Here is a 14959-nt window from a genome sequence, read left to right on the forward strand (position 1 = left end):
CCGTATGAAGATGAAACTCCGATTTCAGCGCCAAATAAGGAACGTAATTCTAGAACACTGTTATCCGACGCGCTCGCACTGGCAGGGTCGCCATGTGATGTGTGGTGTGCGTGGAGAGAAATAAAACGAATGATGGTTGGTTATACACTGACTTTTATTAGAGAAATTACCCCTTTTTATAATAAAATGTAAATAGGTACTTAAACTAAATATCTATCCGATTACAGGCGTCGGATTACTATCTCTAGTTACTAATTAAGGAGAAATAATATGATATTCCAGTAACAATTAAAATAATTAAATATAATATTCTTTATAGTTTTTAAAGACACGTGTGACCTAAATTCCTTAGTGATATCTGATAGGAGTCACATTATATTTATATATAGGTATAAGTACACACCTATACCTAATACCTACATTACACCCCTGCAGATCACTCCATCAATTCCGGAGGTAAGGTCTCAACATAACTAACAAAACGAGCCCAAACTCGGCACGCCTAGCTCTACTCGTATAATAGTTCCAGTAGCAGTCTTCGAAGTACACCTGCAGGTCACTTCATCAAGTCCGGAGGTAAGGTCTCGACATAACTAACAAAACGAGTCCAAACTCGGCATTCCTAGCTCTACTCGTCTATTAGATCCAGTAGCAGTCTTCGAAGTACACCTGCAGGTCACTCCGTCAAGTCAGGAGGTAAGGTCTCAACGTAACTAACAAAACAAGCCCAAACTAAGCACACCTAGCTCTACTCGTCTATTAGTTCCAGTAGCAGTCTTCGAAGTACCCCTGCAGGTCACTCCATCAAGTCCGGAGGTAAGGTCTCAACGTTACTAACAAAACGATCCCAAACTCGGCACACCTAGCTCTACTCGTCTATTAGTTCCAGTAGCAGTCTTCGAAGTACACATGCAGGTCACTCCATCAAGTCCGGAGGTAAGGTCTCAACATAACTAACAAAACGAGCCCAAACTCGGCACATCTTTTTTTTTTTTTTTTGTTTTTTTTTTTTTTTTTTTTTTTTTTTTTACGTTGGGAAATGCCTTTACGCATCCCCCTCGCCAGTTTTACTGTCCAAGGGGGTATGTGGGACTCGCACGAAGCCATACCCACTAAAACCCAACGGTAGCCGTCTATCGCCTTGATCGGCGGGGGTTAACAGCCAGGCCTTATACCCCCGCCGTCTGTGGCGACTGCCGCTTCTTGGCGGCCCTTCGAGGCCCGGGAGTGGCAATGGGCGACGATATTAAATAATATCGTCGTTCCATTTCTGGACCTATCCACCTTACGTCGCGAGGGGATCCGGTTTCCTTGCCACGAGCATAACTATAGTATGCGCGTACCTACGGAAAACCTCCCCCCGCGCTTTTTCTCTAAGGTCTTATGGCTGGCGCTGGTCATAAAGACGCCTACGCCTGCCGGGTCTGCGCCGACGCAGAGGATCCGCCGCTGGGTCGTTCTCTCGGGCTCTCTCTGCGTCCTCCTTTCTTTTCATAACCGTTGCACAGAAGGTGACGACGGTCTTCCATGCACGGTCAGTGTCGCCAGTGACCATAGCCTCTACAAGAGCCCGCAGGGTCAGCTGGGTGTCTGTCCCTAGAAGGCTCTCGAGAGACCTACGTTCATCTGTCCATGCTGGGCATTCCGCAAGCGTGTGCAAAGCCGTATCTTGAGGGCTGCTACAATGATGGCAGGCGGGAGCCGGCTCACGACCGATCCTGTGCAGGTAACTGCCGAAGCAACCGTGCCCAGACAGAACCTGCACAAGCCGATAGCTGACCGATCCCCACCGCCTATCCACCCATTCCTTGAGCATCGGGCTGATTGCGTTCAAAGTCCAGGCCCCCACGCAAGTCGAGTCTAGTTCTCGACGCCATCGGCGAAACACCGCGTCGCGAGCTTCCTGTTTCCATCCTTGGAGCGTTTCAGAGGGCAGGTTTTCGTCCCTCTCTCTTGCCTCGGTTCTTCGCCAATAAACTTGTGCCAGGGCAGCGGCTTCAAGATGCCATGGAGCAGTCCCGGCAATGACACAAACCGCATTATAAGAGACGGTGCGATACGCCCTAGCAACTCTTATGGCTACTACTCGTTGGGACCGCCTCAGCACGATTGTGTTACGTGTCAACAGCTTGTCCGCCCATATCGGACACCCATACAGCGCTTGTGATCTTACCACACCAGCGAACAGTCGGCGACACCCCCAGCTCGGCCCTCCAATATTTGGCATAATGCGGCAAAGTGCCGCTGCCGTGGTGTTGAGCTTGGTGGCCAGTGCCGAAAAGTGGCCCTGGAATGTCCATCGCGGATCGAGCACCAAACCGAGATACTTCAGTCTGGGCCCGATCCGGATGGGCACCCCGCTCACCACGATCTCTTCCCCGGGTGGTGGAGCTCTCCGGTGGCCGTGGAAGCATATAGCCTCGGATTTATCGAGGGCTACTTTTAGCCCGAGGCTTTTAATTCGACCGACCACTTGTGCCACTCCTGCTGTAGCTCGAAGTCGCGCCTCCCTGAAGTCCCGACCCGTGAACACCACTAGGGTGTCATCGGCGTAGCAGATGGCGCTAACTCCTTGCGGCAGCCCTCCTCGCAGCACGTGGTTGTACCCGATGTTCCACAGAAGAGGCCCCAGTACGGAGCCCTGTGGAACACCGCATGCAACGCCGTGGCTACCCCAACCATTTTGCCTTGGGAAGGCAATTTTGCGCCCGCAGAGATATGAGTGGACAATACGGCGGAGATACAACGGTAGCTGGTGTCGGGCGAGGCCGTCTAAAATTTTGTCCCAAGGCAGGGTATTAAATGCATTGGAAATATCTAACGATACTGCCAATGCAACCCCGCCTTGGGAGACGCATCCTTCACAGATGTCACGAAGGCGAGCTATGGCATCCACTGTGGAGCGTCCCCGCCTAAAACCAAATTGCGCATCCTGAAGGTCTGGTCCTATTCCTGTCAGGTGGGTCTGAATGCGGCTCGAGATGATGCGCTCAAAGAGCTTACCCGCTTCGTCGAGGAGGACGATCGGCCTATATGCTAATGGTGAGTCTGCTGGTTTGCCGCTCTTTTTTAGCAGAACTAGGCGCCCAATCTTCCAACGCTCCGGAAACTTCCCGCTCTTAAAGCACTCTGTTAGTAAATTACAGAAACGCTGGTCAAGTCCATGCGGCAGGGCAAGGGACCACACTTTACCGTGCACGCCATCTGGGCCCGGTGTGGTAGTCTTCCTTTTCAGACGGTCTACCGCGGCCTTCAATTCGGCAAGGGACACGTCTGAAAAAGGTTCATCACAGGTCAACTCTTCCTGTTCGATGCTTCCGACTCGGCTCGCAAGGTCGGTTGCATTAAGACTACAACCTGGAAATAGAGTTGTCACTACCCTTTGAAGCAGCGCTGGCTCCAATGTGGCTGTTAGCGGTGGTGCCCAAGGACGCAACTTATTCATTACTAGTCTGTACGGGCGTCCCCAGGGATCCAGGTTCAGCGTGTCAAGCAATTCAGCCCAGGCTCTTTCCTTCGCAACCGCGATGGCATCTCTGAGAGCCTTTTTGGCGTTCTGGTAATTGCTGTATCGTTCAGCCTCCTCCGCAGTGGAATAATCAACGCGTCCCCTCCTTCGCCTATATTTGGTATATCGGCGTCTGGTGGTCACACAGGCTGATCGGAGCCGCGCATGTTCCATCGACTTTATTCTGTGGGAGAAATTTTCTCAGTCTTGACATCGCGGCATCCGAGATCTGCGTCATTGTCTCGGCAAACCATTCCGACTCGGCATCCACGTTTATGGTATCGGGCTTCGGACACCACGCCCTGATTAAGGACGCTAGCTCCAACAAATGTCCATCCAGGCTCTTAAGGGACCACCTCGGATTGGTCTCGATAGTCGAGGAGGTATCGAGGTTTGTATTCCTCGTAGTACCTGTCGTAGGGAGAACCTCGAATCTGATATATTTATGATCAGATAAGGTCTCGACCTCCGACAGGACCCGCCAACCTTGGACACGACAGGCAAGAGAGGGGCTCGCGAAAGACACGTCCACCACTGAGCCGCCCTGCATGCGCACACATGTGTTTTCGGAGCCTTGATTGAGTGAAACCAGGTTTTGAGTCGCGAGCCATTCCACGAGGACATCTCCACGGGCATCTGAAGCTGAAGAACCCCAAGCCACAGATTTAGCATTCAGATCTCCAGCAACGATGATTTTGTTTGGGCGACCCCATTCAATCAGGGAGCCCACTTCTCCCAAAAACGCTTCAAACTCAGGAAGAGTTTTATTCGGCGAGAAGTATGTTGCGATAACAACCGTGTCGATGAGCCTAACAGCCACGCATCCGTGCCCCTTCATATGTGCGCGAATCGGAGGTGAACCTTCCGCTTGTGTCATGACTATGGCAGCCACTTCGTCGAGGTCTGTTACATTGTCCATTGTGTTACATTGTTACATTGTCCATTGTGTTACATTGTCCAATATTGCTGACTTGGGCTATAAACCCCACCGGCCTATATCGCGGTATCAGCAATATTGTATGTATATAACGCGTTGATTTCTTAGTTTAGGGGCTTCTCTCTTAATGGTCGCATAACCACCTAAGCTACGGTTTCACCGGCTTAGCCTGAGAGGAGCACCAGTACCAGTAACCGCGCGGGGTGCAGGGGACGAATCCTTTTTCTATATTATAGAATTCATTAAGTTCTATATTGTGAATCGTAAAGTGAAATATATATTATATTGTGTGTGTATAAAAGTTGTGTTGTGAAAATAAATAATTTTTACTAACTTTGTGTTTTTTTTAAACACAAATACACCACAAACTAACATTGGTGTCAGAAGTAAAGGGGATTTTTCATCCCTTGGTCGCCCATACCCTGACAAGGTCGACCTGATTCACACGGTGGGCCCACTACGACGCCCTTCACGAGGGTACTAGTACCGCCCGCTGCCAATTGAAGAAGGATTCTCCCTGTGCCGAGGGTTCACTGCCCGGCACCTGTACCTCCGCCGCTACCAGCTGCTGCCGTCGCTGCCAGGACTCCACTGTGTCTGATTCACTATCAGGCACCGAGTCAGCCAGCCAGCCACCGAGCCAGCCAGCCACCGAACCAGCCAGCCAACCAGCCAGCTAGCCAGCTAGCCAGCCAGCTAGCCAGCCAACCATCATCAAGCCTCATAGCTCGCCATCGAGTCACAAAGGCTATTATACCGGTGTATTACGAAACCCGGTAACAAGAATACATCGCGCCGCCGACACAATAGGGTGTCATAATATGTCGCTGCGTGTCGTCATCGCCGCATTCCTGTGAGTGTTTCGTTACTTTTTATTGCCATTTATTTTATTACGTTATAATATATTTTATCATTATTAAAGATGTCTAAGAGCGAGGTTAAGTCCGAATGTTCTACTATTTCTGAAATCGAAAATATTCCGCTTAATGTCTTACTTAAATTTATAAAACCTTTCGACGGCGATAGGCAAAAATTATCGTCTTTTATTAAGAATTGCGAAAGCGCGATAAACCTTGCATCCAGTAGACAGAAAGACATACTATATCGTTTTATTATATCGCAATTAGAAGGTAAAGCCGAATTAGCGTGTTCACTGAAAATTTTCGATAGTTGGCAGGACTTAAAAATATTTTTAAAGGCTACTTTCGGTGAGACTAAACATAGAGATCACCTTTTGTTAGACCTTCAGAATTGCAAACAAAAACAAACTGAAACTGTTTCGCAATATAGCTTACGACTGGAGACATTCCTTACTCGACTACAGACTGATATCGCGCATTCAACTAAAAATCCAGACGAATTAAAAGGGCGCATAGCTAGCACGGAAGACCTTGCTTTACATACCTTTTTGTTAGGGTTGCCGTCCTATATATCCACAATTGTTCGATGTCGTAACCCTACGACATTATGCGATGCTATAAATCTCGCGGTGCAAGAAGAAAAATTGCACAATTACGTTCAGTCATCAAAGACTACTGAACAGAGGCCCAAATGTAGTTCCTGTGGGAAATTAGGTCACACAGAAAGGTCCTGTTTCCTCAATCGTCAATTCAAACGTAATATTCATACAGTTTCGCATGATGCAAATAATAGCTCAAACGCTACTGTACCATTTTCCAATTCTCAAATTTGCAAATATTGCAAACATGCAGGCCATAATATTACGGAATGTCGTATGCGCCAATATAATAATTCTCGGCGACAAAATCACTCTGAACATAAAGTTAATGAGATTTGTGAAGATAGTAATAATACTGCCCTGATAACAAAGAATGCAGTAATCGACATTTTTGGGATTTTTACTTTTTGCAAGAAATGGGATCCCAAGGGGTTTATTAACATAAAAAAAAAATAATTTCATAAAAAAAGTACCCGGAAGTATGTTTTTTAGCTACCGATTTTTGCAGTACTTACATGAAAACTATATCAATGATAAGAAAAAGCGCCGTATTAAACATGTGCTAAAAAATAATGCAGTAATTGTTAATATACCCTAAAACAAAGTGCAGTAATAGCCATTACTGTAACATTTTATTCTAGTGTCTGTAGACCAATTGCTACGTCAAAACGCAGTTCTCCACATTACTGCATTTGTGTGTAGTAAAAGTTCGCGAGATCGTAACCGTACGATACAGTGCTGCGTTTTGTTGAAGCAAATCTGTGCGTCGTCGTCGTTCGGTGAAGTGAGACGTGCGGCACGTGTGCTGCTCCGGCGCGCTGTTTGTTTTTTAAGGAACGAAATTTTGGTGAGTTGTTATAAATTAAAGTCTATCTTTATATATATTGTATTATGTATTACATAGCATTATGACCTTGAAATAAAAAAGCTATCATCTGACGTGACAAGTCAGATTTTAGTTTTTTATAACCTAAAATACAGGACTACAAATGCATCTTACTAGGTATAAATATGTAGGTACAGTACTCCAAAATTAATAATGCGCATGCAGATCTTCGCTAATTATCGTATTTCCAGGAATACCCGAATCACCCCGAATCATTGAATCGTAAGTGCTCCAAACAATGCACTTGCATCTTGCACCTTGTTTGAAAGACATAGGAGTCAATTCAGAGTCATACACAATCGAAAACAGTTCAGGCGATAGGTGACGGTAGCCTGTCAGTCCAAAAATTAAAAAATCCGTCAATCGTCTTTATATATTGGTGGTGATGGAATCATATAGAGCTGCTGTTACATACCCTTCTTAGTTTTGTTTCAAAGTTGAATTGTCCGATAAAATGATTATTTACACAGGTAGCAGATAGCAGTGGGGAAAGTGAAAATGAATAAGAGCATAATGAAAGCTCTGATCATTCTACGATATAATATACAAGAAATAGAGATAACCCCTGATTCTGTAAATCCTTTGGACTGAGATTATAATGATTAGATTTCTGCAATTTAAATATAAAGCAGTGTTTGAAAATCATGTTTTCAAATATAAACTTTGTCTTATATTAACCTTCCATACATCCATCATGACGCCAGCTTCAGTAAGACACTTTAATAGTTCTAAGTATATAATTTTCTGAGTAAATCAATACAAAAAATATATATTCGCAATTGTGTGGCTTATCCTCGCTATTAACTTACATTGAATTATCGAAACAAATTTCGTTACTTATCTATTTTTCCATAAAATCACAATAAAACTCATAATTCTAATAAACTATGCATAAAGAAAATACATTTAACCACTTTAAACATATCATCTTCGGAGGCTCGGGTAATATGACAGTTGCCGAACAGTGACGAATTTTTCTATGTTATCAGTTTGGGAGTACTGTACTCTGTAGGTTTTCAATAACTTTGTTTGCATACTCGTATACCTAAAAGATACATAAAGTTACCTATCTGACAGAAATATTAAAATCGTAATATGTAGGTACAGCCAGCATCAGAAAAATCTGAGCGTACGAAGTGGTCAAAATGATCTGAAATACAAAAATTCAATTTTTTCTTAGCACTCACACTATTCAAATTGTTCTTAGCATTCAACGTACCAAAAACAGCGTACGCTAAGATGTTTTTGGTACTTTGAATGCTAAGAAAAATTTGAATAGTGTGAGTCTAAACTTTAGACTCTAAAGTATGAGTGCTAAGATAAAATTGAATTTTTGTTCTTCAGATCATTTTCACGCTGACTGTAATAGAATAGAAGAGTAGATTGTACGTATAAGAATTAAGAATATTTATGTGGCGCCCGCGGATTCTAACGCGTTTTTGCTTATTGCTCAGCTTCTAAGTGTGATGATGATATATAGCTTAAATTTTATTATTACTATAAATATTTCCTACTTAATCAATGTACCTAGATTTATTTCAGAACATTTTCTCTTCATAATGTCTGCCAAAAATTCCCGCGGAAGAAGCATGTTAGACATGGTGCTGGGTAAGCTGGATCGTCAAACAGAACCTTCTACTTCTACAGAATTAAATTCAAATCAGAAAGATGAATCATTTAGTCTGTTATGTGATGAAACCTTCCCAAGTTCTTTGATGGATATATCGCTAACAGATGACATTTGGAATAGAAGAACCATTCTACAAAAGGCCCCAAGATAACAATTTATATCATGAAACACCTACAACTGATTCCAGTCATGCCGTAAATAATAAATATAGAGTCCGAAAAGTATATATATTGTTCCTACTATTAAATAAATATATACATGTCAGTTTAACTGATGTTAAAATAAATGTTGTCTTAATTAAACTAAATTTTCTTCTACAAATTGTTTTATTTTGATATCCCCGCAGTAGGTTTCAACCCTAGAGCATTTTTTTAAATCTGTGTAAAAGTGAGAAGATATTAATATGTATACATCTTCTTAGCCCCGGTCATTAAAAACCTGTATTAAATACTAAACAATAACGCAGTAATTAACATGCGCTAGAACATAATGCAGTAATGAGCGCAAGTACTGTATTTAGACTTAGTGTCCTGTGATTTTCACATGGCCTGATGCTAAACCTAAACGCAATAATACGCATTATTAATGGATATACTAATTTATGAAATAGAAGATCTTTGTAAAGCTTGTATTTTTTCCCATTTTATTGATAGATTTCAAGGTCTATAAAATATAAACATCTTCCTCAAATATGTAAAAATGTCTTTCGCGCGTTTATCTCAAAACCGCCATTTTGCGATTACTGCATTCTTAGTTATCACGGCAGAATAGCAATGACTCGTTTTTAAACTAAGAAGGATTCCGTTTCCGCGTCGTACGGAATCATCGACTCAAACCGACGTGACTTATGACCTATCTTATACTATATCGGCTCGATCTCCTACATCGTCTCAATTTACTATATCGGCTCAATCGTCTCAATCTACTATACCGGCTCAATCGTCTCAATCTCCTATATCGACTCAATCGTCTCAATCTACTATATCGACTCAATCGTCTCAATCTACTATATCGGCTCAATCGCCTCAATCTCCTATATCGACTCAATCGTCTCAATCTACTATATCGGCTCAATCGTCTCAATCTACTATATCGGCTCAATCGTCTCAATCTACTATATCGGCTCAATCGTCTCAATCTACTATATCGACTCAATCGTCTCAATCTCCTATATCGGCTCAATCGCCTCAATCTACTATATCGACTCAATCGTCTCAATCTCCTATATCGGCTCAATCGCCTCAATCTACTATATCGACTCAATCGTCTCAATCTCCCATATCGACTCAATCGTCTCAATCTCCTATATCTACTAAATCTCGTAAATCGACTCAATCGCGTGTATCTATTCAATCTCGTAAGTCGACTCAATCACGTATATCAATTCAATCTCCTAAGTCAAATGTAACTCCTAAATCATTTAACACGAAAAAGTCCCGTACTAAATCTACCTATTCTACATTTCCTAATCCTCCTATATCGAAAGGTTATCGGTCTAATAATTCAGTTTAGACAGCTTGCAATTCTACTATTAATTTTCCAAATAGAGTAACTCAGAACAATGCCAATTCAGAATCTTTTGAAACTATTTATGAAATTAATTATAATAGTAAAATTCACTAACCTCATGTTTATGTTAAATCCTCATACTCAGACAAGCCTTTAGTACTTCTTGTTGATTCTGGTGCAGCTATTTCACTTTTGAAAAAATCATCTTTGCAATATGAACCAGAATTGATACCTAAAGTTATAAAATTCAAAGGTATCGGTAAACAATCTGAGTACACTGAAAGTCTTGGTCAAATTAAATTTGATTTTAAATTCCCAGATTCTATCATCACTGATTTTAATTTAATTCCCGATTCTATTGATATTAATTTTGATGGAATCATTGGCAATGATTTTCTTAAGTCTAAAAATGCTAAGATCGATTATGAGACCAATATCCTGAAGATAGATAACTACTCAATTCCTCTCCACTTTACCAAACCTGAATACACTGTTCCGGCTCGATCCGAAATGATTATTGAGTGTAATGTCACAAACCCTAAGGTCACCACTGGTTTCGTAGAAAAAACTGAAATTCAAAATGGAATTTTTATTTCCGGTTGTCTTGTTTCACTTAAAAGTAATAACCACGTTAATGTGTCTGTTTTGAATACTACTAGCTCTGACGTTATAATTAAGTCTATTTCAGTTGAGTTGAATCCCTGTGATTTACTTGATCAATTCCAAATTTCAAATACGAATATAGTTTCTGAAACATCTTTAGAGAGAGTAAGTAGGGTGCATGAACAAATATGATCATCACATCTTAATCCTGAGGAAACTCGAGCTCTTTTTGATTTGTGTACCGAGTTTTCTGATCTATTTCATCTTGAAGGTGATGCTTTAACTTGTACAAATACTCTTATACATGAGATCAAAACTACTAGCTCTCAACTCATTCATGTAAAAACATATAGATACCCTGAATGCCACAAAGAGGAAGTCAATAATCAAATTAACAAAATGCTTAATCAAAAATTCATTAGGCCTTCTAATTCTCCCTGGTCTTCACCCATCTGGGTAGTTCCTAAGAAGCAAGATGCTTCTGGCCAAAAGAAATGGCGCATCGTAATTGATTACAGGAAACTCAATGACATTACAATCGGTGACGCCTATCCTATTCCTAATATAACTGATATTCTTGACCAATTAGGACATAGCAAATACTTCAGTACCCTGGACTTAGCATCTGGATTCCACCAGATATGTATGAGTGATAGCGACGCTGCAAAAACAGCCTTTTCAGTTCCCAATGGTCACTTTGAATACACAAGAATGCCATTTGGTTTGAAAAATGCTCCCGCTACATTCCAAAGGTTAATGAACCAAGTCCTCTCTGGTCTTCAAGGTCTCCACTGCTTTATTTATTTAGATGACGTCATAATTTATAGCCACGATCTGTCTTCCCATATCCACAAACTCCGACTCATATTCGAAGCACTTAGAGAACATAATCTAAAGTTGCAACCAGATAAGTGCGAATTTCTTCGTCGTGAAGTCGCTTATCTCGGTCAAACTATTACTGATAAAGGTGTATCTCCTAATCCCGATAAAGTAAAAGCTGTTATCTCATATCCTATTCCTAAAAATCCTAAAGATATAAAATCCTTTCTCGGCCTTGTAGGCTATTATCGAAAGTTTATTAAAGACTTTTCCAAAATCACAAAGCCACTTACTTCCTTACTTCGAAAAGATGTTGAATTCAATTGGTCTCAATCCCAAACTCAAGCATTTGAATCCCTTAAATCCATGTTGACTAATGCTCCCATTCTCCAATATCCTGATTTTTCTAAAGATTTTATACTCACCACAGATGCTTCTAATTATGCATTAGGCGCAATCTTATCTCAAGGTGATATTGGTAAAGATCTCCCAATCGCGTATGCCTCTAGAACACTTAATAAAGCCGAAGGTAATTACAGTACAACTGAGAAAGAACTGTTAGGCTGTTGCTACAATGCAAAGTACGTAGGTATAAGCTGTAACTCCAATCGTCGCAATCGATAGGGGCTCCTGAAAATCAGTGCTGTTAGTGTTCCTATGGGGCACTACAGCTTCTAACTGAGTAGTCCCTTTTGATAATGGACATTTACCACACAGTTCTTTGTTGTTGTTTTTAGTTACATTTTTTAAGTTTAGTTATAAGGTTTTTTATATTATTTTATTTGTTTTGTTTTTTTTTTTTTTTTTTTTTTTTTTTTTATAATCGAAAGGCAGACGTTTGACCACAATCCCACCTGATGGAAAGCGGCGATGTGGTCTACTTGGGTGCACGTCTGCCTAGGAGGAGCCTATTCACCCTAGCTTTGAAGAGGTCCAGGTTGTATTGCTCAGGAAAAATAGTGGTAGGGAGTGAATTCCATTGCTTGGCTGTTTTAACTATGAAAGAAGACTCGAAGCGGCGAGTTCGAATGTTAGGGATATCCACAACGAAAGGATGAAACCCCTCAGCACGCCTCGAAGTACGATTGAGGAATGGAGATGAAGGAATTAAGTTGTGTAAACCTAGCGCACACTCGCCGAAGTGCAACCTGTAGAACACCGAAAGACATGCCACCTCACGACGGTGCTCAAGACTCAAGAGTCGAGCATCAACTAAGGGGGAGTTGTTAATAATACGTTTGGCACGTCTTTCTATTGAATCCACAGCCCCAAGGTGGCATCTAGCCGCGCCTGCCCACAAGTGACTACAATACTCCACACACGAACGGACTTGAGCTTGGTAAAGATTAAGAAGCTGTCCCGGTGTGAAGTATTGCTTGACCTTGTTCAGAATACCGAGCTTTTTGGCGGCCAGATGGGCCTTGGATTCAATAAACTGACCGAAGTTGAGTGTAGAAGATAAAGTGACACCAAGCAACTCTAGACAGTCGGCTATTGCTAGAGGCACATCTCGGAAGATCGGAGTGGATGTTATAGAACTCCGTTTTGCGGAAAACAGACACGCTTGAGTTTTGGATGCGTTAAACCCTACAAGATTGGCATCGCCCCAATCGGACACAGCCTGAAGAGTGAGGTTCAAGCGAACAACCATGTCCTCCCGAAGAGATTCGGTCTCAACCTTTGAAGTGCGGGCACTGGACTTGTATCTTTCGACAATAGTGCTGTCATCTGCATAACTAAACATATTCGGAGCAATCATGTCGTCTATGTGCAGAAGAAACAGTGTTGCCGAAAGAACGGACCCCTGCGGAACGCCGGCATTGATCGGCATTGGCTCTGACGAGCAACCATCGACAACAACTCGTATGGACCTGTCCCGCAGAAAGTCAGCAATCCAAGTGCAAAGGTCTCTTGGAATTCCATAAGATGGGAGCTTGCTTAGAAGACTGTCGTGCCAGACCCTATCGAAAGCCTTTGAGATATCCAAAGAGACTGCAAGGGCCTCTCCGAATTCCTCAACGGCTTCTCCTACAAGATGTGTCACATGCACTAAGAGGTCGCCAGTAGATCTATTACGCCTAAAACCGTACTGGTGGTCATTCAAAAGGTCGTTGGCTTCTAGGTGCATGAGGAGCCGATTGTTCAATATACGCTCCATAGTCTTACAGAGTATGGAGGTTATTGAAATCGGACGATAGTTAGTAGGGTCTGACCGACTGCCCTTCTTTGGAACGGGTTGAACGTTGGCAAGCTTCCAAGTTTTAGGGACAACTCCAGTCTTCAACGAGAGGCGAAACAAACGTGTTAGGATAGGGGAAAGTTCAGGAGCACAAGTTTTCAAGACAACAGCTGGTATTCCATCCGGTCCATTGGCTTTATTCTCGTCGAGGTTGCGAAGCGTTTTAAGGACTTCCTTGTTCGTAATGCGGATGTTAGGCATATGAACGCCACGGTGTTGAATAGTGGGTGGAGCAATATTTTTAGGAGGATCCAGACGAGAATTATTGGCAAACAGTAGGGCAAATACATCTGCCTTATCCCTCGCACTATGGGCCAGTGAACCATCGGGTCTCAGCAACGGTGGTAGAGTGGGACGGCAAAAGTTGGACTCGACCGCTTTGGCTAAGGACCAAAAAGCTTTGCTTCCTGCGGGGTAAGAAGCAAGCTTACTTCCGATACTCCGCACATGGGCAAAACGAGCTCTCCTTTGAATTTTCTTGCAGGTTTTGGAAGCTTTGTTGAAGGCTTTCTTTTTCTCACGAATATCATGAGCTTTACGGATTCGAGCGTCGACCCAGGCTTGGAAAGCAGCTTGCTTATTAGCCAATGCAGCTTTACATTGTACATTGAACCAAGGTCTAGCTTTGTCGTTGATGCGAATGTCAGAAAAAGGTATAAAATATTCCATAGCCTGTTGAATCACACCAACAACTTTATCCGCACAGCTCGATGGGTCTGCGGTAGAGAAGCACAATTCCCGCCAAGGATAGGATGCAAAAAAGTGCCGCATTTCGTCCCAGTCCGCGGTTTTGTATCGCCATACTCTCCTTGTTCCCTTCAACGAAGGATCTGGAGGGGTGTATGATGACACAGACTTCACCAGACAGTGATCAGATGTCCCAAGTGGAGCGGAAACTGAGATCACGTGACGGTCTGGCTCAGAGGTCATCATAAGGTCGAGACAGTTGGCAGTGTGGCCGTCAATGTCTGGAACACGAGTTGCAACGTCTACCAACTGAGAAAGGTTTAAAGAAGTCGCTAAATTAAAGGCCTCTTTCCCAGCATGGTCCGTCTTTTGGAACGGGAATAACCATTCTGCATGACAGGCATTAAAATCCCCCAGAAAGACAAGTTCAGCGCTCGGATATCTAGCTTGTACCACATCAGCCACTTCACTGAGATAATTAAATAGCCTTGTAGTCTCCTGATCACCTTTGTGCGAACGGTATACACAAGCATAAACTATTTTGTCAAAACCTGTATCAGCCATGATCCACAACACAGAGAAACTGGGCTCTTCAAGGTCACGGAGTCGCAGAGTGCAGATGTCATCACGAATATATACACAGGTACCAGCTTTCGGCTGGAAATTGTGTTCAAGCATGTAA

At 42.8% G+C, this 14959-nt stretch overlaps 1 protein-coding gene and 1 long non-coding RNA gene across 2 annotated transcripts; one reads left to right on the forward strand and one right to left on the reverse strand.

Annotated features, from left to right (window-relative positions):
• Positions 1 to 3620: 3620 nt before the first annotated feature.
• Positions 3621 to 4427, reverse strand: LOC123704868. Its single transcript, XM_045653361.1, has one exon. The coding sequence runs from the start codon at positions 4425 to 4427 to the stop codon at positions 3621 to 3623; it is 807 nt and encodes a 268-aa protein (XP_045509317.1).
• A 1835-nt stretch (positions 4428 to 6262) lies between these two features.
• LOC123704847 lies at positions 6263 to 8737 on the forward strand. Its single transcript, XR_006753198.1, has 2 exons — positions 6263 to 6751; positions 8333 to 8737. It is a non-coding gene; the product is annotated as an uncharacterized LOC123704847 (long non-coding RNA).
• Positions 8738 to 14959: the final 6222 nt, after the last annotated feature.

Source organism: Colias croceus, chromosome W (assembly GCF_905220415.1).
Source record: "Colias croceus chromosome W, ilColCroc2.1".
NCBI classification, from domain to species: domain Eukaryota; kingdom Metazoa; phylum Arthropoda; class Insecta; order Lepidoptera; family Pieridae; genus Colias; species Colias croceus.

What these genes read in the sequence shown, in the direction of transcription:
- LOC123704868 (XM_045653361.1), bottom strand. Translation starts at nt 4,427, where the DNA reads ATGGACAATGTAACAGACCTCGACGAAGTGGCTGCCATAGTCATGACA.